This window comes from Cydia fagiglandana, chromosome 4, assembly GCF_963556715.1.
Source record: "Cydia fagiglandana chromosome 4, ilCydFagi1.1, whole genome shotgun sequence".
NCBI classification, from domain to species: Eukaryota; Metazoa; Arthropoda; class Insecta; order Lepidoptera; family Tortricidae; genus Cydia; species Cydia fagiglandana.
The window spans coordinates 15,588,479-15,616,247 of NC_085935.1; the positions used below are offsets into that span (position 1 = coordinate 15,588,479).

At 45.3% G+C, this 27,769-nt stretch overlaps 2 protein-coding genes across 2 annotated transcripts in view; one reads left to right on the forward strand and one right to left on the reverse strand.

Moving 5' to 3' along the window:
- Positions 1 to 4,941, reverse strand: part of LOC134663620 (hydrocephalus-inducing protein homolog) — a 124,363-nt gene extending 119,422 nt beyond the window's left edge. The window contains exons 1-2 of the mRNA XM_063520038.1: positions 4,763 to 4,941; positions 4,303 to 4,518 (exon numbers count right to left, since the gene is read on the reverse strand). Coding sequence (XP_063376108.1) covers positions 4,303 to 4,518; positions 4,763 to 4,858 — 312 coding nt within the window. The 5' untranslated portion in view covers positions 4,859 to 4,941. The remainder of the gene's footprint in view (positions 1 to 4,302; positions 4,519 to 4,762) is intronic.
- Positions 4,942 to 5,344: 403 nt separating this feature from the next.
- Positions 5,345 to 27,769, forward strand: LOC134663637 (E3 ubiquitin-protein ligase lubel-like). Its single transcript, XM_063520057.1, has 26 exons — positions 5,345 to 5,689; positions 6,883 to 7,150; positions 8,371 to 8,519; positions 11,334 to 11,423; positions 11,509 to 11,844; positions 12,056 to 12,338; positions 12,761 to 13,027; positions 13,146 to 13,355; positions 13,407 to 13,549; positions 13,597 to 13,704; positions 13,766 to 13,925; positions 14,172 to 14,662; positions 14,900 to 15,190; positions 15,391 to 15,561; positions 16,034 to 16,183; positions 16,402 to 16,605; positions 17,267 to 17,381; positions 17,911 to 20,945; positions 21,182 to 21,379; positions 21,787 to 22,014; positions 22,206 to 22,346; positions 22,952 to 23,103; positions 24,422 to 24,617; positions 25,200 to 25,342; positions 26,770 to 26,938; positions 27,642 to 27,769. The coding sequence occupies exons 2-26, from the start codon at positions 6,883 to 6,885 to the stop codon at positions 27,669 to 27,671; spliced, it is 7,728 nt and encodes a 2,575-aa protein (XP_063376127.1). The 5' UTR covers positions 5,345 to 5,689; the 3' UTR covers positions 27,672 to 27,769.

Sequence of the window (27,769 nt, forward strand, 5' to 3'; positions counted from 1 at the left end):
GGCGCCCGGCTTTGGAACGCGTACAGCGAGCCTCGTACGTCGGGCTGCGCCCGATACTTTAAGTGTGAGGGCGCCTTCGGCGCCCGGCTTTGGAACGCGTACAGCGAGCCTCGTACGTAGGGCTGCGCCCGACTCTTTTAGTATGAGGGCGCCTTCGGCGCCCAGCTTTTAGAACGCGTACGTCGGGCTGCGCCCAACTCTTTTAGTGCGAGGGCGCCGAAGGCGCCCGGCTTTGGAACGCGTACAGCGAGCCTCGTACGTCGGGCTGCGCCCGACTCTTTTAGTATGAGGGCGCCTTCGGCGCCCGGCTTTGGAACGCGTACAGCGAGTCTCGTACGTAGGGCAGCTTTTAGAACGCGTACGTCGGGCTGCGCCCGACTCTTTTAGTGCGAGGGCGCCCAAGGCGCCCGGCTTTGGAACGCGTACAGCGAGCCTCGTACGTCGGGCTGCGCCCGACTCTTTTAGTATGAGGGCGCTTTCGGCGCCCAGCTTTGCAGCCCGTACGTTGGGCTACACCCGACACTTTTAGTGTGAGGGCGCCGAAGGCGCCCGGCTTTGGAACGCGTACAGCGAGCCTCGTACGTCGGGCTGCGCCCGACACTTTAAGTGTGAGGGCGCCTTCGGCGCCCGGCTTTGGAACGCGTACAGCGAGCCTCGTACGTAGGGCTGCGCCCGACTCTTTTAGTATGGGGGCGCCTTCGGCGCCCAGCTTTTAGAACGCGTACGTCGGGCTGCGCCCGACTCTTTTAGTGCGAGGGCGCCGAAGGCGCCCGGCTTTGGAACGCGTACAGCGAGCCTCGTACGTCGGGCTGCGCCCGACTCTTTTAGTATGAGGGCGCCTTCGGCGCCCGGCTTTGCAACCCGTACGTTGGGCTACACCCGACACTTTTAGTGTGAGCGGCGCTCGGCTTTGGAACGCGTACAGCGAGCCTCGTACGTCGGGCTGCGCCCGACACTTTAAGTATGAGGGCGCCTTCGGCGCCCGGCTTTGGAACGCGTACAGCGAGCCTCGTACGTAGGGCTGCGCCCGACTCTTTTAGTATGAGGGCGCCTTCGGCGCCCAGCTTTTAGAACGCGTACGTCGGGCTGCGCCCGACTCTTTTAGTGCGAGGGCGCCGAAGGCGCCCGGCTTTGGAACGCGTACAGCGTGCCTCGTACGTCGGGCTGCGCCCGACTCTTTTAGTATGAGGGCGCCTTCGGCGCCCGGCTTTGCAACCCGTACGTTGGGCTACACCCGACACTTTTAGTGTGAGGGCGCCGAAGGCGCCCGGCTTTGGAACGCGTACAGCAAGCCTCGTACGTCGGGCTGCGCCCGACTCTTTTAGTGTGAGGGCGCCTTCGGCGCCCAGCTTTTAGAACGCGTACGTCGGGCTGCGCCCGACTCTTTTAGTGCGAGGGCGCCGAAGGCGCCCGGCTTTGGAACGCGTACAGCGAGCCTCGTACGTCGGGCTGCGCCCGACACTTTAAGTGTGAGGGCGCCTTTGGCGCCCGGCTTTGGAACGCGTACAGCGAGCCTCGTACGTAGGGCTGCGCCCGACTCTTTTAGTATGAGGGCGCCTTCGGCGCCCAGCTTTTAGAACGCGTACGTCGGGCTGCGCCCGACTCTTTTAGTGTGAGGGCGCCTTCGGCGCCCAGCTTTTAGAACGCGTACAGCGAGCCTCGTACGTCGGGCTGCGCCCGACTCTTTTAGTATGAGGGCGCCTTCGGCGCCCGGCTTTGCAACCCGTACGTTGGGCTACACCCGACACTTTTAGTGTGAGGGCGCCGAAGGCGCCCGGCTTTGGAACGCGTACAGCAAGCCTCGTACGTCGGGCTGCGCCCGACTCTTTTAGTGTGAGTGGCGCCCGGCTTTGGAACGCGTACAGCGAGCCTCGTACGTCGGGCTGCGCCCGACTCTTTTAGTATGAGGGCGCCGCTTTGCCGCGTACAGCGAGCCTCGTACATACAGCGTGCCTCGTACGTCTCTTAGATAGATAGATAGATAAAATGTTTATTGTTCTCTTGTAGGGAATGTAGGGCTGTTTCCTACATTTTGGCTGATCTGGACTTCTATACCTATTCACTTTATAAAATATTGCAGATCATTAAAAAACACCATGTATATAGTGGCCAAACAAATTTCATTTGCAAAAACCTTGTATCGCTTTAATCGGGTAATACGCGGATAGAATTCAGAGCGCTTATAGATTCGTAGTTCGAATTACCTACCCGATAAATTAATGTTTTATCGGGTTCATGTAAGCAAAGCTGGGTGCAAAAGCTAACAATATGTATATATTTGAAATGTGCTAATTGAGCTCTTTCAAATGATATACAACACGCCATCATTACTTATTTTTATTTTTTTGGTTCGTCCCTTTATGACCTCTAGAGGGCGCCGTGTTCCTTTTTTTATGACGTCATATAGCCTATAACCAGCGGACGCTTAAGACGATTCGAATGACATATCGTTTGTCAAATTATAATGCGTACTTTAGGAGTTCTGAGGGAACAAATGAACATACATACATACATACCCACATACATACCGGTCAAAATCATAACCCTCCTTTTGCGTTGCCGTAGTCGGGTAAAAACTACCTTGATTCGTCCCCTATCGTTCTAGCTTTAACAGGTTTTTGAAACTTTTGAACTATCATGATTCATGACATTCATGTAGCGTCGTTTTATTGAAAACTGCTTTAAAAATTTTTGTAACGAATTATAGGACCATGTAATAAGTGTAATAACAAATATTACAAAACTAATTTACTATTGATAAATTAAATCATCCCGATATATTCCTATTAGCAAAATATTACAATTTTAGCAGCTTTATTGTTACGTTGAGTACTTGAGTAAGTACGAGTAATTAATATTACGTAGTAAAACTTCTGTAAGTTTTATCACATCGAGTTAAATTTATTGACTTGAATATTGCTGCCTAGTAAAATACCATATTGTGGTTCGTTTACATTTTGTTGAATACCTAAAAAAATACACTATAGTATAACACATCGCCGGTGCGCACGCCTGCACCTAGTTTTTTTTTTGTTATATTTTTGATTATTAAGTGCAGATTATGGCAACTAAAATGTACCATATGTTTGATTATTGATCTCACCTACGATTCCTACGAGTCAGATTTGTAAAAAAGCAAAAAAAAAAATAACATGATGTTTATTGAAGCTTTCAAAATTTCTCGAGATACTCGAGAAACTCGAGAAATCTTGGTCGAGAATTCCCGTGCCTCGAGAAATTAAAAAGGTCGAGAAACCAGAAACCCTAGGAGTTACCCGTCCAACCTCAAGTCATCATCCGAGCGTTGCTTGGTAAACGGAGTCATCAAAATCGCCAAGGATGCCAATAGAATAAGATCAACATACTTATGCTTCAAAATATGCAACAGGTAAAACTTTAAAGTAATGTTTTACTTAAACAACTCGTGCAAGCGTCCGACATGACTTGGATTAACGTGAGATATATTATTAAGATGATATCATAATATTCATAATACTAAACTACACATGTCAGTCGGTTCATCGCTTCGATGGTTGACCGGCGCCACCACACCGCCACACTTTTACAACGAGAGAACGATTACAAGAGAGTGCTAAATTCTAATTTAGACTCACGGCGCGATTCGGCAAATGAGATTCATTAAATATGAAATATGTAGTAAAGATATGTGACGTTCCACGGCAAAAGGTACCTTATGGCGCTGTAAGCGCCAGCCGCCATAAGGTACCTTTTGCAGTTGAACGTCACCTATCTTTACTATTTCATATTCAGTGAATCGCTAATTCATTTCCCGAATCACGCCGTCAATACTTGCATGTAGTTCACCTTGCTAGTATTCTCGTTATAAACTTGACTAATGTAAACAATCTCACTCAATACCGATGACTTTGAGGTATAGGCACCTATTATATTACTTATGTAATGTAACTAAATGAAAGTATGTGTGGCTTTGGGCCAAGTGGCGCTCCAGCGTTTTTGCCTGTCTGTATGTCTTCACAATCATACCTACTATTATCGTGTTACAATATTTTCTTATTGGAACAACAACGTTTCTTAGTCTATCTAGTCAGTTGTTTCTAATAGTTTGATGTACTAATTCATTATAATTATAGAAACCTTAAATATACGTACATTTGGCATTAGGTATACAGTTACCTGCAGTGTTAAATAGGAAAAGAATGTTATCAAAGATTTCCTAGATATAGCCACAGTAGTTTCCATTTTCACAATGTTTCTTTAGTTTCGTAGTCTACCAAGTAAATAGGTAAGTACCTCGTATTTATTATAAACGAGTTCACTAACCGTGCTAACATTCGTAACGGTAAACTTCGCAGTGATTTTCTCATTTAGCTTAAAGTTCTGAAACACGAGAAGCTTCGGCGTGAACTCTAAGATCACACTGGCTGGGTTGTGTTTAGCTCCCGCGCTCACTATGTTGTCCACTTCTACTTTGTGAAGGGTTCGCAATCGTTCTTGGGTACTAAGTTTCATTTCCCCTGCATATTCCGATGGGATTATCTAAAGAAACAAATACTAATTTATTTTTCTCACAAAAACATCCGTGACGTTTGTACTAAATAGCAACTTCAGCTTTGATAAATAGAAAGAGAGGGTTTTCTATTGCTTCAATTCATTTCCAACGTAGTGATTATATGCTCTTTGTTCATTTCTTTAGTTTCCGAACTTGAACTAAAAACGCCACAGGTGGAAGTTTTACAAATCATTTAGAATTTAGATGAAATATTAAACTTAGAACACATACCACTTGCTCTGTGTCCACAATCTTCTTCTTAAACAATAAATGATAGAGATCCGCTGTGAAATACCCATTTTGTTTAAATTGCTTATATATTTCCATACCGCAAAATCATACAGGTTTGGCAGTTTTTGTTTACAAGCAAAACCTAAATGTCAAGGCGTTACTAAGGAGAGAAAATTAAAAAACAAATTAAGAATCAATCACAAAGTTTTTATACTCCTAAATGGCCATTACCAATCATTTGTCTTTTTTAAGTACTTATGCGAAACATTCACAGACCATGCCATATACTGGCCATATATCATACCTACTGTACTACTGTATATATTATATGTATGTATGGAATGTACCTACAAAATAATGGTTAATTTGTGTTATAATGAGATTTGATCAAAGTAAATTCGAAGTAAATGCTGGGCCTTGGACCACTACATTAAATTAGGCTAATAAAAAAAAATCATTCATCGTTATCCTCAATAGGTACATCGTTAATTATCTACACCAATAACTAAAATACCAATGCACGGTAAACCACTTTAATGTTGAGACATGTCGTCTAGCCGTTGATGAAAAACCATTTCGCAAGTTGTAGAGTCGCGGGCCAGAGCGCACTGAGTGCGGAAATAGCTGCGCGTCGTAATTTTAGTGGAATCGGGGCAACGCGGCCGCGGCCCGAAATAGCGGCGCGTGCGTCTTCCCGCTGTCAATTTCGTCCGGATAGGGTGCACGATTAGCAGTTACCGGCGCCTCTCCACCGAGCCCGGAGCTGTGGGTGCATTTCCCCGCCCCGGCTCGCTCCCGAACTGCATGGTTGCATAAGTGTGACATACCTACAACTATGTGTCCGAAAAGCTCGCTACGTGTCCAGAAAGTGATTCTGTTATCTCCAGTGTTTTAAGTTTTAACCCCCAGGATTAACTCAAAACTAAGGTACGAACATAAAAGTAACACGTTTTAATTTGAAGTTGCAAATTTATCATTATTGGAAAGTTTTACATAGGCCCAATTTATAAACGATATTTTGGGATGTGAGAAGCGAAATCGGAACGGGTCGCCGAGTGTCGTTGCTCGCACTATCCCGGTCACAGCTGGCGTCTATTTTCTAAATAATAAATAAGTAATCTAATATTTTGCATAGTAATCAAATCTATCATAATGTATGTAAGAAGGGACCCAAGAAGGGTTTCTTGGCATAAATAAATCAAACTAGTAGAAAAATATTTGTAGATATGAATAATTGCCTCGCGTAAAATACAAAGGTATTTTTACAGGCCTGTTCAATGTTCATTGCCCTCGTCTATTTCACATAGATTATGGTAGGTAGTAGATATTATAATACACAATAGCTGTGTACACGCACAAACGGGGTGCGCCGGCGCCGTCGTCGGCATTCACGTTTATTTATTGTTGCAAACCAGTGCTGAAATCATCTAACTTATAGTCTGTTTTCAATAGTCTACAGTCCTTGAATGAAGGATAAATACCAGTTTTAAAGAGAAATAAGTGCTGTTAGCGAGTTTATCTTGAAATCAGTTTATGCTATTTTTAAGAAACATTTCTTACTTGCGTGTTTGAGTAGAATAGTAGATAGATGAGTCACCGATGTCTCTGGTGTATGTGTGCTGGGCCCATAACCTAATAACACAAATAAAAATTAAAGTGTTGAGTTATTAAAGTGAGTTTAAGGGTTTCCAGCTCTAGGTTACAGAACATCATATTAGTTTGCTATCATCTTTCTTATCATTTCTCATATACTTGCACCGGAGAACATAACTAAAAGTAGAAACTAACATGTCTTTTACTTCAAAATTAAGTCGGTGAACTGAAAACTAGTCAGACGAGCTCTATTATTTAATTATCCTTTACTACACAAAAGAAAACCATACAGTACAAAGCGCGAACTTAATCAACCTAAAGGCAGCACAGAGAAATTGCTAGATAGATATTCATTACAACCAAAGCTTATGTCCTAGTTTTATTTTTTTATAGTAGGAGTAAACTGCTCCTTTATTTTCTTTTTTTTCACGCTTTTTAGTGTTCCGTACAAAACTTTGTTCACGGAACACTTATGGGATCACTTCGGTCTTGTTTATTCATATTGTCAAATCCCTTGTGTAAAACAGATGTTAAAAGGCCGGGGTCGTGCCTCGTTGGGAACTCAGCAGTTCCCGCGCCCGGCGCCGGGGACGCCACAGTTCGCACGCCAGACGCCGGGCACGCCGCAGACTCGCCAAGTGCCAAGCACGCCACAGTTCGCCCGCCAGGCCGCGCCTGCGCCGCGCGCGCCCCTCGCCAAGCCGGAGCCAGACTACGAGGTGGTGGAGTTCCCTGCCGAGGAATATGTCAACGCCAAGTTGCAGCCACCGCCTACGCCTCCGAGACCGCCGACAGGTAATTATTTATTGAGGGTTTCATTTTGAGAAATATATCCCTATACCTTCCTCAATATTCACTCTATTGATAGGTGAAAACCGCAAGAAAATTCGTTCAGTAGTTTTCGAATTTATTGTGAAGATAACCTACATACACACAAACAGACAGACGTGGCGGGGACTTTGTTTTATAAAGTGTAGTGATTTGGTCCGTTGTCACGAAAGATATTTAACCTCTTTTCAAGAAATTAACGTCAAAAAGTGCACAACGGTCACATTGTCATTTTAGTTGTTATCGCTTATCAGTTATCAAGTTCAATTTGTTATTTCACGAAGAAGCAGGTGGAAGCAACTGTCATCGAATTAATTTAAAAGGTGATGTTGAAAAACACATATTTACATAACTATAGGTACTCGTAATAAAATTGCACTACCAAGAAATCAACGGATATGCGAAACTATTAGAAGATTTAGAAGCAAAACTTGTTACTCGCGTTGCGTTAGTACCAGATTTTATGTGGGGTTCAACAACTTTGCGCTGACGCTTTCAGCCCCATAAACCTAGTTACAGGCCTGTTACAGCGTTCAGAGATATATATCGATCTTGTTCTCTTTGTAGCACATTTGTATTTGACCTATGATACCTACTCCATATTTAATGAATCGTATCTTATTTTTATCTATATTTATTTAATCTTTGTTGTAGGTACCTACAAGAGAAGGATATGGCAATCAAAAATTAATTTACATATTTACATATTTATTAAACATTTCCTAAATGGCGCAAAGTTCGTATAATTACTAGGTAGAGTCAAGCGTGGCTCACTCCGCGATCTCGTCCCTTTGCTACAGCTAACTAAAAGTCCATCCGTTCGGCCCCATTTTTGGGGTTTGCCATAAGCCGCGCGTGGCGCTGTCGCCACCTAGCGGCCATATCTGTGCTGATCGTGACAGACGCGTTTTGTTAGAGAGTGAGTCTTCTGTACCTAGTAAGTACTATTATTTATTCTGTGGTATAGTCGGACAGTGCAAGTGTAATTTTAAACGTCAAGCTTCTATGAAATTACGAGTATGACGTATAATTAACATTTGCACTACGGCGTGGCCTATCAAATCCGCTGCAGACTTTTCTTGGTCCGACTCTATATAAGAGCACCTTACTTATGTGTTAATCCATTTATTCTTGCATAAAAATCTACAAATAAGAAACAACAAACGATTGGATTGCTTTTTGTTCAGGTCACCCAGTGGATGCGGGCGCCTCATGCGGGCTGTGCGGCGGCGGCGGTGCGCGCGTGCGCTGCGCCGAGTGCGGCCGCCGCGCGCTCTGCGCCTCCTGCGACGACATGTACCACCGCCATCCCAAGCGCAGGAACCACCAGAGACAGGTACATACAGCGAGCCGCAATAATGCATACTTATTTTATGAATGAAACTACCCAAGTACCCCATACCGACTTGTGTAGCTCTGCCCTGTTACGGCAAAACAGCGTATCTTAACACATATTTCCTAATATCTATAAGTTGAAACCTACTCTGTTTTTTGCTGTGGCAGAGCAGCAAACAAACAAATTTCTATGCAGGGGGGTCACTTTACTCTGTAGCTTACTGTGCGTGGCAGTGGCATCCAACTTCTACAAGGTACTACGACAGTTCGACAGAACCACAATGAGCAATGAGCCCGATATGCTCTTGGCCAGATTTTTCATCTAACCACCTACCCCCTTATTCATAAACGTTTACTAAAGGTGACAAGCCGATAATAATCGTTTGTCCCTTTACATCATACCAATACGTAGGAAAGGGACAAATTATTATTATCGCCTTCTCAACTTTAGTAAACGTTTATGAATAAGAAGATTAGTAAATAATTTTATTAACTGGGGAAAACCGGTTCATAACTAAACTATAGTTCGTTTTTTTAGCATTAGAAAAAAGGTAAACAATCTTGATGTGTCTTTTAATTGAAAAACACGCTTTAAAAATAAGTCACGGCAAATATGTAACAGTTATGAATCTAATACGATCATTTATATTCTCCTGCTTTCATAAGTAATAGTTTTTGATTTTTAAAAAGCGTTTTTCAATTAAAAGACATTCTTTCTAATACTAAAAAAAAACGAACTATAAACGATAACTATAAGATACGAAAAAAGCTAACAATTGACATTAATAGCAGTTCATCTCGCGGTCCCCAAGAACCGTTGCTCTACAAGCCGTTGCCGAACAACTATCAAAACAAGCCAAATTTTGAAAGTTCTAATCCGGCTCCTTATTAATCCAGTAAATTTGTCGAATTTTGTAACCTGGCTCTTTTGCGTCAAATCCGGTAGTTCTGATTTTTTGCAGGCATGTTTATGGTGTTGGCCCAATGAATAATCCAAGTTTGTGACCTCGAGCGCTGAACGCAACTTTGTCAAAAATCGAATAAACCGCATTTTTTTTAGATTTGAGTGATTATAACCCTAAAGTACTAGTTTTTGATAGTAACTTCCTAGGGCGTTTTTAAAGTAGACTAAATTTGCTACAATAAAACACTAGAATTGTCTCTGTACATTTAATATTTTCCGAGATAAAGCCTTTCAAAATTTTATAATTTTACATCAGTTCTTAGGTATAATATAGGGGTTAGGTAGGTAATTTATATGGAATTCATCACCGCCACGTTCTACAAAATATTTATTTTCCAAAAAAAAAATATTTTTAGCAAAATAGGCACTCATACATTTTTTTATGGAAAATAAATAGTTTGTAGAACGTGGCGGTGATGAATTCCATATAAATTACCTACATTAACCCTTATTATGAAGCGCTGGTGGCCTAGGGGTAAGAGCGTGCGACTTGCAATCCGGAGGTTGCGGGTTCAAACCCCGGCTCGTACCAATGAGTTTTTCGGAACTTATGTACGAAATATCATTTGATATTTACTAGTCGCTTTTCGGTGAAGGAAAACATCGTGAGGAAACCGGACTAATCCCAATAAGGCCTAGTTTCTCCTCTGGGTTGGAAGGTCAGATGGCAGTCGCTTTCGTAAAAACTAGTGCCTACGTCAAATCATGGGATTAGTTGTCAAGCGGACCCCAGGCTCCTGTGTGAGCCGTGGCAAAAATGCCGGGATAACGCGAGGAAGAAGAGATAACCCTTATTATATAGCTAAGAACTGATGTAAAATTATAAAATTTTTAAAGGCTTTATCTCGGATAATATTAGATGTACAGAGACAATTCTAGTGTCTTATTGTAGCAAATTTAGTCTACTTTAAAAACGCCCTGTTAAAGTTACTATCAAAAACTAGTACTTTAGGGTTATAATCGCCCAAATCTAAAAAATATTGCGGTTTATTCGATTTTTGACAAAGTTGCGTTCGGCGCTCGAGGTCACAAACTTGGATTATTCATTGGGCCAACATCATAAACATGCCTGCAAAAAATCAGAACTACCGGATTTGACGCAAACGCAAAATGTATAATTTTACTGTATTATATTATATCTTTCTACAATCTGGCGTATTAGCTAATATCAAACAACATCTCACGTCATGTACATGTACATATTACAAGTCACTGTAATATGTACATTGGTTGTGAATGACAGGACTCGTTGTGTTTAATTTTAATTGTGATGTTTATTATGAATATTTATATGGATGACTAATATAACATTGGCAGCCGGGATAAAAGTACGCAAAGTGTTCGCCTACTAGGCAAGTGCTACAAATACTATACAAGTTTGGCGAAGGGCCAATAATAAAATCATTAGCACTTCCGTTAGATACTTCACCTCCGCGGTCAATCTGTCGCAGGATTTGTAGGTATCGTACCTTCAAGGCTAGCATTATTACCTAGCTGGCAAGTCCCAAGTCGCGCGAGATACTCGACTGACTTGACTCTTACGAAAATGAGTAATGAGTATTACTTGTAAACATACTTATACCTGAAAAAAAACGGCTATCGAAGATTGAAATCGAAAAATATATATATATCGAGGATGGAAAAAATATTTAATTTGTACATAATATGGTGGTGATATTGTCGGGCTAGCTGCCGAACCCATAACCATTAGGTACCATTCACCTCTTAGCAGCGCATTCTCGCACTCGGCATACGGCTACAAAAAGTTAGTTAGGTCATCGTTTTTGTGTCCTCCGACTCTTTCTACCCTGTTATGCCTTTATTCAAATCAAAATTACTTTGTTGCCCCAGGCTCTGTCCGTGACGCAGTTACGCGAAGAGCAGCGTCCGCCGCTGCCGCCTAAAACTGCCGCTCCAGTGCCACCACCTCGACGGCACAAGGTAAACTAAGCCATCACACTCATGCTGAACATTCCTCTAATATACTTGAAATTGTTTTACAAATAAATCTTTATTTGTTTTATAGATAAGCGGAGACCGATCGAGTGCTAGCCCTAGACCTCCCTTACAAGAGCAGACACGTCGAGCTACGCTCGGTTCCATCAACACTATGACGGCACATAACCAAGCGCCGGCGCGACCTTTAAGCAACCACGGTGTTCCGCAGCCCATACCTCCCCACCTGAGCAAGATATTGCCGCCGGCGCCTTCCGCTCATGTCGGCAGCATGCCTTATTTGCCGACGAGTCCGTTTCAAGCTGCCGCTCCCGCGCCCCAAGCAATGCCGTACCACAACAACACGATGGGTCATGCACCGCAGACGTGGGGGCGGCCCAGGCCGTCCCTTCCGCCTTATACCATGGTATCTTAATATACCTACTTTATCTTTCATCATTGCAATAAATTTTCCATAAAATCTAAAAACTCGCAGCTACTAATAGAATTTATTCTGAGATGAAACCTATTAGCTCTCATTGTAGGCGCGTCCATTGGGTGAAACAAAATGATAGCCGGTGAAATGAAAAACCATGATCTTTTTTGGGACGACGTTGTTATCCTCTGAAATGTTTCAGCAGGTCCAACAGCCAATGATGCATGAACCTTGGGACGGGCCCGAGATGCTACCTCAAGCTCAGACCTGGGGCCGGCCCATGCGGCGCGGCGCGTCGGTGCTCGAGCTGGGCCAGCCGGCGCCGCCGTGCGCGGGCTGCGCGCACTGCGCCGGCGCGCCGTGGCGCTACGGCAGCTGCGCCAGCCTCGACCCCGCCGCGTGGGGCTGGCAGTGCTGCCCGCCGCAGCATATGCATCCGCACGCTCATATGCATTCGGCGATGACTCCTCAACCTTATCGCAGAGGTACGTCGAATATGAAGTATCACTCCTCACACCACTCCACTCCACTGCTGAAATTATGCTAACGCCACTGAGCCGCCCTCATAAATAAATAAATGTTTAGGGTTCGACCCAGCCCAAATTAAACAAAGCTTCGTATTACTATGGGTACTACTAGCAGGTTGCGGTATAGGTACATACTTATATAGATAAATACATACTTACTCTTAGATAAGATACATATAGATAACATCCGTAATTTAAGAACGAATATGTTCGTGAAGAGAACATTCGTCTATCTGCAGCCTCCGCTCATACTATTATTATATCAACGTATGTCAACGGTTATTCTGTTAGTACGCACGTTCGTAGGTACGTACCATCAGAGGCTCACCTCACTCTTACCGACTTTTTATTTAAAAAAAAATTATGTACCTAATTTGTAGCCGACAGCCGCGCAATGTCTCGCGCGGCGTCCCGCGCCGGCTCCCGCGCCGCGTCCCCCGCCATGAGCGTGCGCTCGCGCGCGTCGCGCCGCACCAAGCACCGCACGCCCTCGCCGCCGCCGCTGCCCTCCAGCGACGCCGACTCCGAGAGCGAGCAGAGCGACCATCGCGACCCGCCGAAACTGCAAAGTCCCGCTAGAAAAATCACTCAGCCTAAAGTCCAAAGTCCGGTGCGGATAGCTACTACTACTAGTCAGCCCGAAGTAAGTTAACTTTTGAGTAATACCCACATCCAGAATATTTTCATAAGCATAATATAAGTATACTATAATCCACTTGAAGTTTCGATAAAATTACTTGTATTATTTACAACAGGCAGAAGAAGATAGTTTAGGGCCGGCGCCCCCGCCGCCGGAATCGTCGTGGCAGTGCGAGCACTGCACGTTCGTGAACGAGCCGGGCGAGCGCGTGTGCGCGGTGTGTTGCCGCACGCCGACCACGGCGCCCAAGGTCGTGGCCAACGGCGCCGCCGACGCCGTGGCGAACCTACACATCTCCGACCCGGCTGGCTCAAGTGCCACTCGCCAGAAACAAAGTTAGTGAAACAGTTTAGTAACCATGCGAGCACTGCACGTTCGTGAACGAGCCGGGCGAGCGCGTGTGCGCGGTGTGTTGCCGCACGCCGACCACGGCGCCCAAGGTCGTGGCCAACGGCGCCGCCGACGCCGTGGCGAACCTACACATCTCCGACCCGGCTGGCTCAAGTGCCACTCGCCAGAAACAAAGTTAGTGAAACAGTTTAGTAACCATGCGAGCACTGCACGTTCGTGAACGAGCCGGGCGAGCGCGTGTGCGCGGTGTGTTGCCGCACGCCGACCACGGCGCCCAAGGTCGTGGCCAACGGCGCCGCCGACGCCGTGGCGAACCTACACATCTCCGACCCGGCTGGCTCAAGTGCCACTCGCCAGAAACAAAGTTAGTGAAACAGCTTAGTAACCATGCGAGCACTGCACGTTCGTGAACGAGCCGGGCGAGCGCGTGGGCGCGGTGTGTTGCCGCACGCCGGCCACGGCGCCCAAGGTCGTGGCCAACGGCGCCGCCGACGCCGTGGCGAACCTACACATCTCCGACCCGGCTGGCTCAAGGGCCACTCGCCAGAAACAAAGTTAGTGAAACAGTTTAGTAACCATGCGAGCACTGCACATTCGTGTGTTGCGAACCTACACATCTCTAACGCCAAAAACAAAGTAGGTATGTAAATAAAAATCCCCTAATGATTCAGTGCGTATCTACGATCTATCCAAAAGAAAACACATACCTACCCACTTAGGTGCATACTTGGATGTTGGATGTCGTTAGCGAGAACCATTGTTAAAAAAGTAATGAAAACCCTAAACTCTGTATGTTATAGATGGCGAGGTACCCAAAGTCCAGTCGAAAATAGAGAAGTCTTCTACCGGTTGCGGCCCATCCCCGCCGAGGGAAAACAAACCTAATAGACAACCAACAAGCCGGCTCGTCACGCCGGCGCGGGACGTGAACGACCAGTCTCGGCGACACGACGTGGCCGTGGGGCCATCGCCGCCCAAGGAAGTTCGGAATAGGGAAGTCAATGGCAGAACATCTTATAATGGAAATGAACAAACGCGGCACAGCGTATCTGTCGGTCCATCGCCGCCTCGCGAGGAAACCCGTTCCGTGGCGCGAACACCGCCGGACCCAGCAACACGGCACACCATTTCGGTGGGGCCTTCACCGCCACGAGAGAGCACGAACCAAAAAAAGTCCGCTGGCGCTTCCCCGCCTCGGGGAAGCGTTGATCACCGCGGCCGCTCGCCGTTTAGCCGATCGAGTGTTTCCAATACGGGTACATCACCACCACCTCAAAGTATTTCAACTCAGGTAAGACACAGAAAAAAAATCTATGGATATGTTCCCACATCTGCACATAAAAATTGCCTAAGTCTATTTTCATTTAATTCATACAGTCATACAAATAACACGATTTGTTCTAAAAGGACTTTTAAGAAATGTAAATAACTGAAATTCTTTACCAAATTATTTTCATTTGTCATGTTCATTAATGTCTCTTCATAGCCTAAAAATTTGCAATCCTAGTTGAATGTCGTTTTGTTTCAGACGTATGAAGTTCCAACACCATGGGAGCGCGAGCGTGAGCGAGAAAAAGAACGCGAGCGAGAGAAGGAACGTGAGCGAGAAAAGGAACGTGGGCGAGAAAAGGAGCGCGAGCGGGAAAAGGAGCGCGAGCGAGAAAAGGAGCGCGAGCGAGAACGGGAACGTGAACGAGAAAGGGCAAAGGAGAGGGAACGAGCTCCATCGGTCCCGCGGTCGCGTTCCCGTCGACGGATCCGGGACGAAGCTCACCGCGAACGCTCGCACAGCAGGCATTCGCTATCTAGTGACACACGGGTTAGCTTTCCCTACTTTCTGCAATTTCTACGTACATTTTGCAAAATAATAAAATCTCCTAAATTCCAAGTCAGTATGGGATCTTGACCCATCGCACCTACATATTTTTCTCCTAGGGAAATTGTTTTGCCAGACGCTATATATAGTTGCCTACACAACTTTTGCGAAATGTAGTGTTGACTTGTTGAAACATCTGGCAGGAGAGCGAGCGCAGCGTGCGCACGACCGGGCGCTGGGAGTGGCGCTCGCCGCGCGACAGCAGCCCGGCGGGCGACAGCGACGCCGGCCGCCGCCGCCTCACGCGCCGCGCCTCGCACCTCGACCTGCGCCGCGCGCGCCCGCAGCGCCGCTCCAGCTTCTACGGCTCCGAGGTGATGCTCTCATATTTTACAACTTGTAATTTCTGCCTGCAGTACCCACTGCAGACACAGCTCTAGATATGTCTATATACAGGGTCATTTTTGGACCGTTAGCCATATTGTGCGAGGTGATTAGGTTGGTCATACTCATACTAAACAACATTTTCTATGGGACAACCCCGAAATCTCAAAAAAAAAATTGGCTTTCCCATAAACGTCGACATCCACTCGACCAAAATGTATGAAACAGCCAATAATTTTTTTGTGGTTTGCGGAGTTTTGCTCTGATATTTTACAACTTAAAACTTCTGCCTGGAGTACCTAGTGAAGACAGCTCTACTCGTATGTCTATAGTCTTTATTATTAATATCTTCAGCGACTCACATTAATTACAGCCATGCAATTTAATAAACTCGCCCTCTTGCGGAAAAGGAACACCCTTTTCCGCCACACAAAAACTTCACTTAAATTCATTTGTCAACAGGCGGCGTCTCCTGAGCCGCTGGGATACAACCGCACGGTGTCGATGGAGGCTCTGGGAGTGGGCGCGGCGCGCGAGGCGGAGCGCGGGCTGGAGCTGGCGCGGCTCATGGACGCGGCCGAGCGGCTCGGCTTCAGCGCGGCGGAAGTGCAGGCAAGTATCGCTCCTGTTGTACACACACTACAGCCTATATCCCCTTATTACGGACTGAGAGCGTCTGTGCGGAAAGAAAAGAGTCGCGAAATGTATTGGATCCCATACATTCCACGACTCTGCTCTTTTCGCACAGACTATCAATGGCGTTGCTATCTAGATATGTTACTTATTCTTGTAATTTAGTAATGAGTTTAATTGAGTATTTGAATGCACAGGCGGCGCTGGCGCAGAGCCCCGCAGCTCCACTGGCGTGGTTGCGCGAGCGCTGGCCGAGCCTGGTGGCGGGCGTGCAGGCGGCGGCGGCGCGGCTGGCGGCCGGCGCGAGCGTCTCGGAGCTGGAGGCGCGCGCCGCACTGGCGCGCCACCGCGCCGCCATGTGGCCCGCCGTCACCGAGTGCGTCGAGCGCTACCGCCGGCAGGTACGTTTCCGACTGTCATTTGGCTGATTGACGCTATCATAAGGCCCCTGTACATATTGGGCCAGCGTGACCCAGTATGGGGGACGCATTTATGGGTTAGAGGGAGCAAGTGATATTGCTATCTCATTCTACCGCAAGGCTGCGTCGCTTGGACTGGCCTGCGTTGGCCCAATATCTACAGGGGCCTTTACACATTGACCAGCATCTTGTCCTTGCATACTGATATCAGAATCCCGATTCCCGTTTACCATCGGTGATTTATGGCTATACATAAGTAGAATGTTGTGCGGTTTGTTTGTATCTTGTTTGCGCTTTGTTCGTATCTTGTTATGAAATAAAGATAAAGTACTTTCTTGTTTAGCTATATGTTACACCTACCTACTACCTAATTCCTTGTCTACGAAAGAATGTCGCTTACGAACGGCTAAACTTTGAAAACTTTTTAAGCACAAAAAAAAAATTAAAGAGAAGCGTTCGTAAGCGAGCGCTAGTGGAATAGGTACCTAGGTACACTTCAACCAAACAAGTGCAGAAAAGATTATAATACAACTTTTTTTATTCGATACAACCCAGACATCGTGCTTGCTTCGATTGCTTCCAGTAGGTACCATCTGTCATCTAAAATGTATCTTAGTAAATTTGTAATAGAACGTAGTTGCAGGCGGAGGAGGGCAGCGTCGGTGAGGAGCGGCGGTTGCGCGGGCGCGTGTGGGGCTCGCCGGCCGGCGCCGACGTGGACGCCGCGCCGCCGCTGCCCGCCGACCGACTAGTGCGCGGTAAGTCATTTCCCGACGTTTTTACGGCTACCGGGAAAGTTACGTACATAGACAAGACATCCTCCAGACTTAGTATAGTCGCGCTACCCCCTCTGCCATTCATACGGTAATTTTACTCCATGTTCGAGTCGAAAGTGTCTTTGTGTGACGTCCGTGTCTTTGAACGGACCAATCACGGCACGGGACTTCGCTCACCTTGTCCCGCGCACTCCCACATTTTTGGCATCATCGGTTGCATGAAATAATTGCTCTAAACTCGGTCTAGAGGATTCCTAGTGTATTGGTTACGTAAAACTGAATATAAATTCATGTTTCGAATTAGGCAGCTGGTGTATATAGCGCTGCACGGCGTACTTTATGCTGTATCTATGGTCGTCCAATCACCAAAATATAGAAAGCGATCTGTACGGAGACTTAACTCTTTAAAGACTATCAATAGGTAACTCTTTCACTCACTAAATTCACACTTTATGAAAGATTCAGCTCAACACAGACATGGGTTTTTTATTAATTCATGTTTACGTTTCAGCAGACGACAGTTCAGATGAATTCGAAGAGCCGATACCGAAAACATTTCAAGATGATGACTGGATGTACTTGCCACTCCCGGCCAAAACTCCGAGGGTGTTTGACATGGATCTCGACAGAGATATTTGGGGTTTACCTGTTCACAATAAGCTGGACTATTTAGGAAATAATATTGCTTCGGTTCCGATAGATTTCGCATCGGTTCCGCCAGACTTTGCTTCAACTCCGACAGATTTTGCTTCGGTACCGACAAATTTCGCTTCAGCTCAAACAAATTTCACGTCTATTCCGACTAGTAGCAAGGTAAAGGCAGAGAAACTTATGAGTGCTCCTGATATTCCAAACACACAAGAGAAAGTAGACGCAATAGATACTGAAGACATAGCGCAAAAATTAAAAGCGTTACTTATACAAGCAGGGTTTCCGTCTATCAATGACAATTTACTTTTGAAAGGTTTACTAGCAGATAGCAATAATCTGGCACAAAGCAAAGATGCTGATACTACTTTAGATAATCATTCAGAACAAATATTAGATAGCAATAATTTAGAAGTAAGAACAGATGCTAATATTATCGTTGATAACATTGATAACAAACCAATACAAGTAGCAGATAGTAATAACGTGAAAAATAAGACGGCTGCTAACATTACTTTAGATAAGAAACCGGAACAAACACAGTCGCTCGACCTCGGTCAATCCGAAAATGATTTCATAAATGCTTACAATGCATTGACTAGGCACAGCCCTTTACCTAGTCTTAGTAATGATGGTGCTGACGATAGTCTAAATTTAAGTAACTTTAATGGAAGTAGTAATAAGTTATCATTAAATGATAACAATGCCGAATTCCTTAAAACTATAGAAACACTACCACCATCTGAGCAAGACAATACAATTAAGATTGTGCCAATTAATGGTCAAATGAGGAATATTATTTCAAACGTTGCTTTGGATACCACGGTTCAAGAAGCTGTATCCAATGTTAGTAAAGAAAAGACTGAAACAAATTTTGAGAGTAGAAATCAAACTTCTGCTAAACATATCATAAAGTCAAAAAACAAATTACTTACAACAAAGAAGTCACCCGCAAACATAACAGAACGCGAGAATATCGTCATAGACAATGATAAATCAAAGAACTTGAACGATATTGTAGATAATACACAAAAACTTATCCAGCAAATGAAAGCTGAAATTAATTCAGACATTAATTCTCTCGATGATTCAAACTCGTCACATAGTGAGGCTGAGAGTAGTTCTAATGACTCCGATTTATCAACTGATCATGAATCTTCATACAGTGAGTCTGATGAAGAAACTACAGAAAATAAAGATTATACGAGTAGTGAAAATGAAGACGGAGAAGTGCATCAAAATACCGAAAAAGGCACTCCAGTCTTAGATAGGACCAGTTCTGAGGAAAACGAACAATTTGAGGAAGCAATGGATCATATAGAAGCACAAACCGATGCCATACAACAAACAAACTATGAAATACTAAATTCCATTGCACGGAGCCTACAAGAAGAACATACGTTATCTATTCAGTCAGGAATAGAAACAGACAAAATAGAAACACATCCAAAACCTCAGGACGTCAACAACAATTTTGCTACGGTTAATACATTTGAAGAGATTTATGAAGAAGTTAGCACGGACCAACCTGTCTTACAAAAAAATAATTCTAAACAAGATTATATGGTACCAAAAATCGGAAAATCACCTTATATTAAACAAGATATAAACCTAATGGTTTTCAACCCCGTACCCGCATCAGTAGCAACAGTAAGTGAAAATATACTACCGATAATAACTAATGCAACTATCGAAGAATTGCCATTCATAGACGAACCACTAGAAACCCATTATAATATGTTAGATAATGAAACTATCGTAGAATTAAACATTAAGGAATCATCCGAAGAAGATAATGATGATAATGCCACTAATATTATTCAAATCGTAGAAAATATTGCTAATGACGCTAATATTGCTATTGAAACTGATAGCAAAATTTCTACTTCATCGCCAATTACCATTAACACTACTGATGAAATTGTGGAACAACTAATCGTAATCACAAATACCCTTCAAAATAATTTGAACGAAATAGAAAATTCTGAATTATCTCAATCTGATATTGCAAACACTGATAAAGAGGATGAAGATAAGGAAATGCATATAAACAACGACATCGATAATAACACGCCTCAGACTGAAGGTATAAGTATACATAACCAAGTTATTGAAGCAGAATCAGAGTCGAGATCTAGTACATCGCCAGATAAAAAATCATTAAGTCCTCCTAGAGATAAGGAAATGCATATAAACAACGACATCGATAATAACACGCCTCAGACTGAAGGTATAAGTATACATAACCAAGTTATTGAAGCAGAACCAGAGTCGAGATCTAGTACATCACCAGATAAAAAATCATTAAAGATGACTCCTAAAGATGAGAAGAATACCCCTACCAGGTCCAACATACCAAAGCCTGTTAAGATCTTGCCTAGCATTAAACAGAAAGTAGACAAGATTGCTCCGAAGGTACTTGTTTCCAAAGTACCTGTACGGCGAGCATCTATAAAACATAATCCCGCACCGAGTCCCCCTAAAGCTCATTTTGGGAATATCAGCAGCGGCCATGTGAAGCAACTGCAATCTAAGTTATTTAATCCAAAAACTGGGAAAGCACCAGCAAATAGTATAGCGGTTAAACCGTCAACATCGACTTTGAATAAGAAGAAGCCTGCTCCGCAACCCCCTTCGAAATCACAACAACTTAAACAACCCTCTCCGCCAAAAACGCCTTCAAAAGAAAAGAAGCAGCCATTTTTCCGCGAGACATGTCGCACTGAAGACGAATGGTCCGAGAGTGATTCTGACGATTCGCAAGTGCAAGTCGTGGTCAAGCCAGAGCCGGAGCCGGAGCGACGACCGCCATCGCCGCCGCCGCCGCTCACTTTGCGTCGTGTCTCCGGACAGCTGATCGACTTGGCTCACGTGCGGCTTCCAGAGGGCTCCCCTGAGGTACCTAACCATTCACTTTAGTAATATTTTTCCATATAGATACTTCCATTTATGTACCAGTACCACTCTTCCTGTGCCTGCAATAAAAGAGGATGTATTAAATTTGTGTCGCTTTTCCATGTCTGCTAGCCGTCTCTTATAAAAGATCTAAAATATGAGACTGCTTTGCTAGACCCCCAACCCAAAGGCGCAATTGTGTCAACAATATTAAACTGCGGCTGTGCATTTTATAACAGAGGCAAGCGCGTATGCTGTTGGCCGAAGGCGCGGCCGAGAGCTGGGAGCAGGCGCAGCTGGCGGTGGAGCTGGTGGCGCGCGGCGCCGACGCGCCCGCCGCGCTGCTGGCCGCGCTCGAGTGCGCCGACCTGCCCGCCGCGCTCGCCTACCTGCACCAGGACTGCGAGCTGTGCGCCTCCCGCCTGCCCGAGCACCAGGTACGAGAGCTGGGAGCAGGCGCACCTAATAGTAACGTTTCAGACTGGCCACTGCTTAACTCATCAAGTGTTCGGCTGCGACTTGCTTTTACAGATTATCCTAAACTGTACATGTATACCCATATTCTGACGCAACAAAATTCTAACCAAATACCTATGCAGACCACCACACTGTAGTAGGAGCGACCTGCTAGGCTAGAGTTCTATGAGAAGAATTGTGACTTAGTTGTTACCGGGGGAATGAAGACATCCGCCTGACTAACAGTGGAGGAAGCTGCTGGCGCTAGCGTAGGTGGTCAATGAGGTCCTCAGTAACTGTTCGTTCGGAACACACTGTATGATTGTGTTACTGTTTGTAAGATATTAAAATGTTTGTTGAGCAAAATGTTAAAATGTTTGTTTTCCAGATGGTGTCAATGCTGCGCTGCACCCACCGCTGCTGCCGCGAGTGCGCGCGCCTGTACTTCACCGTGCAGGTGACGGAGCGCAGCGTGGTGGACTGCGTGTGCCCGTACTGCAAGGAGCCCGAGCTAGAAACGTTGGAAGAGGACGCCTGGCTCGAGTACTTCGCGCACCTCGACATACTGCTCAAAGTGCTCTTGGACGCAGACGTGCACGAATTGTTCCAGAGAAAGGTAATGATAAAGCATGCGTCTCTCAGCCCGAAAGAGACCAATGATCTATCTAAATCGCGAGCGTACAGACAGACAGACGCGGTGGAGGACTCTGTTTTATAACATGTATCTATTGATATTGTTTAAATACATTCTAAACAATAACGCTATTGTAGATTTATGATGAATTACATGACAGTTTTTGATTCCAGTTGCGAGACCGGACTCTAGCGAGAGACCCGAACTTCAGATGGTGCGTGGAGTGTTCGTCGGGATTCTTCGTGCATCCGAAGCAGAAGAAACTTCGGTGTCCCGAATGTAGGTCGATCAGCTGCGCCACTTGCAGGAAACCGGTGAGGATTATTAATTACCCCATATAATGTAACAATCGGTGTTTTAAAGATCCTGTATACCGATAAAAGAATCAAAGAATCCTGCTGTTTTGATAACAAACTTTCGAGAGACACAGACAAATTAAATATGTAAAAACGGAAAACTCAAGTATTTAAGGGTCAAACAGAAAACTGTCTTTCCTGTAGACATACACAAGAGTTAAGGGCTATAAAGGTTAATTTTCTTATTTAACCCTTATCCACGTGAAAAGGTCCTCCTTTTATTTGGAGAACTATGATAAAATCATTACTTACATGCCCACAAGCTGTTAACCCACAGGAGAGAAAACTAATGTGTTCGCGCGAACTGTACATTTTTCTACTACTCTACACAGTTTTCTGTTTGACCCTTAAGTCCAAGCTTGCTGGACATGTTGAACGACATAAAAGAACTCTTCTGGTTTAAATTAGGCCCAAGTTACCTAACCACATCCACTTATTAGCTTCAACAATGTCAAGCAAAATGGTTATTGCAATTATCAGCACCCAGAGGACATTTGCACTTCTCATTAGAGTCATTAGGTATACAGCAGTGGATATGTTTCTGATATTATCGCATATTCCAGTGGTCAACGAATCACGAAGGCCTGAGCTGCGAGCAGTACGCTGCGTGGCTAGAGGACAATGACCCCGAGCGCTCGGCCGCCGCCGTGCAGCAGCACCTCCGCGAGAACGGGCTCGAGTGCCCGCGCTGCCACTTCAAGTACTCGCTGTCTAGGTGCGTCACTGGTGTAGTGTGAGGGCTTGAGCGAGGCGTGGCTGGAGGTCATCGACCCCGAGCGCTCGGCCGCCGCCGTGCAGCAGCACCTCCGCGAGAACGGGCTCGAGTGCCCGCGCTGCCACTTCAAGTACTCGCTGTCTAGGTGCGTCACTAGTGTAGTGTGAGGGCTAGAGCGAGGCGTGGCTGGAGGTCATCGACCCCGAGCGCTCGGCCGCCGCCGTGCAGCAGCACCTCCGCGAGAACGGGCTCGAGTGCCCGCGCTGCCACTTCAAGTACTCGCTGTCTAGGTGCGTCACTAGTGTAGTGTGAGGGCTAGAGCGAGGCGTGGCTGGAGGTCATCGACCCCGAGCGCTCGGCCGCCGCCGTGCAGCAGCACCTCCGCGAGAACGGGCTCGAGTGCCCGCGCTGCCACTTCAAGTACTCGCTGTCTAGGTGCGTCACTGGTGTAGTGTGAGGGCTTGAGCGAGGCGTGGCTGGAGGTCATCGACCCCGAGCGCTCGGCCGCCGCCGTGCAGCAGCACCTACGCGAGAACGGGCTCGAGTGCCCGCGCTGCCACTTCAAGTACTCGCTGTCTAGGTGCGTCACTGGTGTAGTGTGAGGGCTTGAGCGAGGCGTGGCTGGAGGTCATCGACCCCGAGCGCTCGGCCGCCGCCGTGCAGCAGCACCTCCGCGAGAACGGGCTCGAGTGCCCGCGCTGCCACTTCAAGTACTCGCTGTCTAGGTGCGTCACTGGTGTAGTGTGAGGGCTTGAGCGAGGCGTGGCTGGAGGTCAACGACCCAGAGCGCTCGGCCGCCGCCGTGAAGCAGCACCTCCGCGCGAACGTGTCTCGGGTATTTTCAAAGCTTATTAGGGACCTTAGCCAAGATGACAGACATTTATCGACAAACGCCAATCGAAAAGTCATGAAATCATTTCCAAGGTACCTACACCCAGCTGCAAAAGTGCATGGCCACTTTATGGATGAACTACATGGCCAGTTACATAGGACAGTCGATTGGCTCTTAAGCACCTGTTACTAAATAAATAAATATAATAGGACATTCTTACACAGATTGACTAAGTCCCACAGTAAGCTCAAGAAGGCTTGTGTTGTGGGTACTCAGACAACGATATATAAAATATATAAATATGTACTTAAATACATAGAAAACAACCATGACTCAGGAACAAATATCTGTGTCATTACACAAATAAATGCCCTTACTGGGATTCTAACCCAGGACCATCGGCTTCACAGGCAGGGTCACTACCCTACTAGGCCAGACTGGTCGTCTGTTGGTGGTGGTGGAAATGTTAATCAAATTTGATTGCAGAGGCGGCTGCATGCACTTCACGTGCACGCAATGCAAGTACGAGTTCTGCTACGGCTGCGGGAAACCGTTCACTATGGGCGCGCGCTGCGGCCTCAGCGACTACTGCGCGAGGCTGGGGCTGCACGCGCACCACCCCAGGAACTGTCTCTTCTATCTGCGCGATAAGGAGCCGCATGAACTGCAGACGCTATTGCAGGTAAAGCGACTATTCACCTTGTTCTTTACTACATAAGGTTCATTATTAAACGGTGTGCCTCCCTCCACCCCAACAAGAACCCCTGTATGCAGCTCATATTACCTACTCACATAGTACCTACCTATTGCATGTGTGACATGGAATGTAAGCACCTACTTTTTTAGACTTTTCATCATCTTATACAATCTGAATGACCCTTTGTACCTACTAGAGGTAGATGTGCCAATATACTTACTATATATACCTACTCTTTGGATGTGCCACCCTATACTCTATACGTACATAAAGAAAAGTAATCAAAAAATTTGTACATTTTCGAGTACTTATAAGTGTTACATATATTTATTGGTTAACCAACCAAATACAAAACCACCTAGGTCTATCACTGAACGACTTGACTTTAAGCTACATTATTTGATCATGTATTGTTTTCATGTACCCTCAAATGGCTTCTGAAGCCAAATAAATTAAAGATACCTACAGACTGTAAACGTAATTATGTCCGTTTAGCTGACATAGGTGATGTACCTTTTGAATTTTAACTCTGTCAATCAAGTTTCACAATAAAGAAAAATGTAACAGATGAACAACGTAACATTCGAAGTGGAGGCGCCAGAGGGGTCTCCGACGCGCTGCCCGGTGCAGCTGCAGCGCGAGACGCCCGCCGGGCTCGTGGACGGCGCGTGCAACGCCGACGCGCCGCCCAAGCACGCCGGCCTCTGCAAGTATGTGCATTACCACTATAGCTATCCGGATCGAAGGACCATGTCAACTCTTCCTATGTATATTTTATTTGGGTGCAGTTGATACAAGGTTACAGAAGATTGAAAATAACTAGATGCAAGAGTAAGTAGCTTCAAACGATCGAACGACGAACGCTAAAATTAGATTTACTAATTCTATCGCATATTTGCAATTCATGGTTGACATGACGTAGGTCATGACATGACCTCTCGTCACGTTAACGAGGAAGGATAGAAAAGTTGAATACAATGGTTATTTCGCGCCTGCTAGAACTAGAGATAAATGAAGATGATGTACAGTCAGCAGCAGAAGTTGCTATGCGGGCCAGGTGTTCAAAATGATCTTGACGCGACTTTATTTTTAAGAGAATAAGAGCGTGTCAAGGTAATTTTGAACACCTCGCCCTCTTAGCAACTTCTGCTGCTGACTGTATGTGAGAGATACTCTCATATCACATTCACATCATTGTACCTACCTAACTTTCAAAAGTAGTGCATAACTAGCTACATTGAAGCACGCAGGCATTCGTTCTTATTACCCTTTATGTAAATGTACTCTGTTTGTGTGTAACTTAGCGTAGTCTTTCTATTAACAGTTATAAGCTCAGACTGTTAATTTTTGTCAGTTATAACTATGCATAATAATTACACTCCTGTTACACTTTTCAATTGGCATTGGAAAAGAGAGAAGGCGAGGACAGTAGGACACAGGTAGCGGTGTAAGTGCTAATGCACTTGATACGGATGCGTTTCGTTACGACTTGATAATTACGTAATAGATTTTTTATTAGACATAGACATAGAAAAACTTTATTTAACATCACAAACATCACATGAATGGTACATTTGAACATAAAATCTTAAAAACTTCTAAAACAAAATTTAATTTATGTTAACATATAAACAAAACAGCGTGATGTTAAAAAGGGGCTCGACTCAGCATGATGTTGCAGTAAAATTAACTGCAACGCTGATTTTCAATCAGTCAGTATTAAAAGTGTTATCACATTTTTGCATGTAAACTTAATTTTAGAAGCACTTTTATCCGTACGGTCCCACTGACGAGATAACCAAATAAGTAATCTTGGATTCAAGGGATTCTGAAAGGCAAATTATGTCTGTTTAAAAATACTCGAATAAAAAAGTTCGTTTTAATTTTACGCAAACGAGTGCCTGTCGTGCAAGTTATTTAACCATTTTGATGGTATGATATTTTGGATGTGGAGCTTTTTATCTTACAAAACAGACTACATTTTCCTTCCAGATAGGTATATTAGAAATCTCATTTTATGACCAAAGATGAGGACATTTCCGTAATATCTTAAAGAATTTTAGGATAGGATACACGAGAGAACACTACTCTCAGTGTTATGAAACTTGGTTGTAACGAAACGCACCCGCGTCCGCAGGAACCACTACCTGGAGTACCTGAGCCGGCTGGTGCGGCGGCGCTCGATCGACCCGCTGCCGATCCTCGGCATCGACGACCTGGAGACGCTCGTGAAGCGCGCGGCTCTGCGGCCGCCGCCGCGGCCCTACGGCTCGCTCGACGGCCTGTACCGCCGCGGCCTCATCGAGGTAACTATCTACAACTGTTGGCAGGGTGCACTATGTGGAGTACCTGGCGGCGCTGTGTCGGCCGCTGGACCCGATCCCCATCATGGACGTGCCCGAGCTGGTAGCGGAGCTGCGGCGCCGCGCGCTGCCGCTGCCCGAGCGCGGCCCCTGGGACACCGACCCCATCTACGCCGGCATGTGTGCTGAGGTTAGCCCGTTCAAACTAACATTTTCTGTCAGTTACACATACCTGCACTCGCCAGGTAAATGTATGTGTGAGTGAATAATAAAGCCGGAAAGGTCTACTAAGAATACACGTTGGGCCAATTCGGGCGAATGGGAGGTACGGGAGTGTACGAGAGCCAGCCAGTGCGACCCAAAATCCAAGAACCACGTGGTAGTGGCGGTATTCTTACTTAATACCCCGTTTTATCACCTTTGTACGGGTCAGTGAGTTGTAACAGTCACCTCAAAATTTGCATTATTTACTTTGCCACTCTTCACACTCTTGTCGATAAAATGCAAAGTTCTCATAATTTTTTGAAGGATAATGTATGGGCTAGGGTGGTGAAAAATGATTTGTCAAGTATGTCTGTTATATCGTATCCAAAAATTGGGAATAGCTGCAAAAAATGGCTAACTCAATAGCAAAACTTCGTCGCAACTCGCAACTCAAAAATGTCATAGAATATGTATTTACAGTTATTCTTCCTTTATGTTTTAGATCGTGAAAGAAAAAATACCCTTGGATTGATGGCAGTTTCTCTACATGCCTACCATCATACAGATTCAAACGTCACAAGAAGCTACTGTATTCCAGTCTCTTGAAATGATATTGTTATTTATATTATT

Excerpts from the sequence above, each read along its gene's own strand:
- LOC134663637 (XM_063520057.1), top strand. The coding sequence starts at position 6,883 with ATGTTAAAAGGCCGGGGTCGTGCCTCGTTGGGAACTCAGCAGTTCCCG. Across the intron at positions 13,550-13,596 it reads ACTCGCCAGAAACAAAGTTA|CCGGGCGAGCGCGTGTGCGC; the intron begins GTGAAACAGTTT and ends TTCGTGAACGAG. Across the intron at positions 17,382-17,910 it reads CGCCGACCGACTAGTGCGCG|CAGACGACAGTTCAGATGAA; the intron begins GTAAGTCATTTC and ends TTTACGTTTCAG.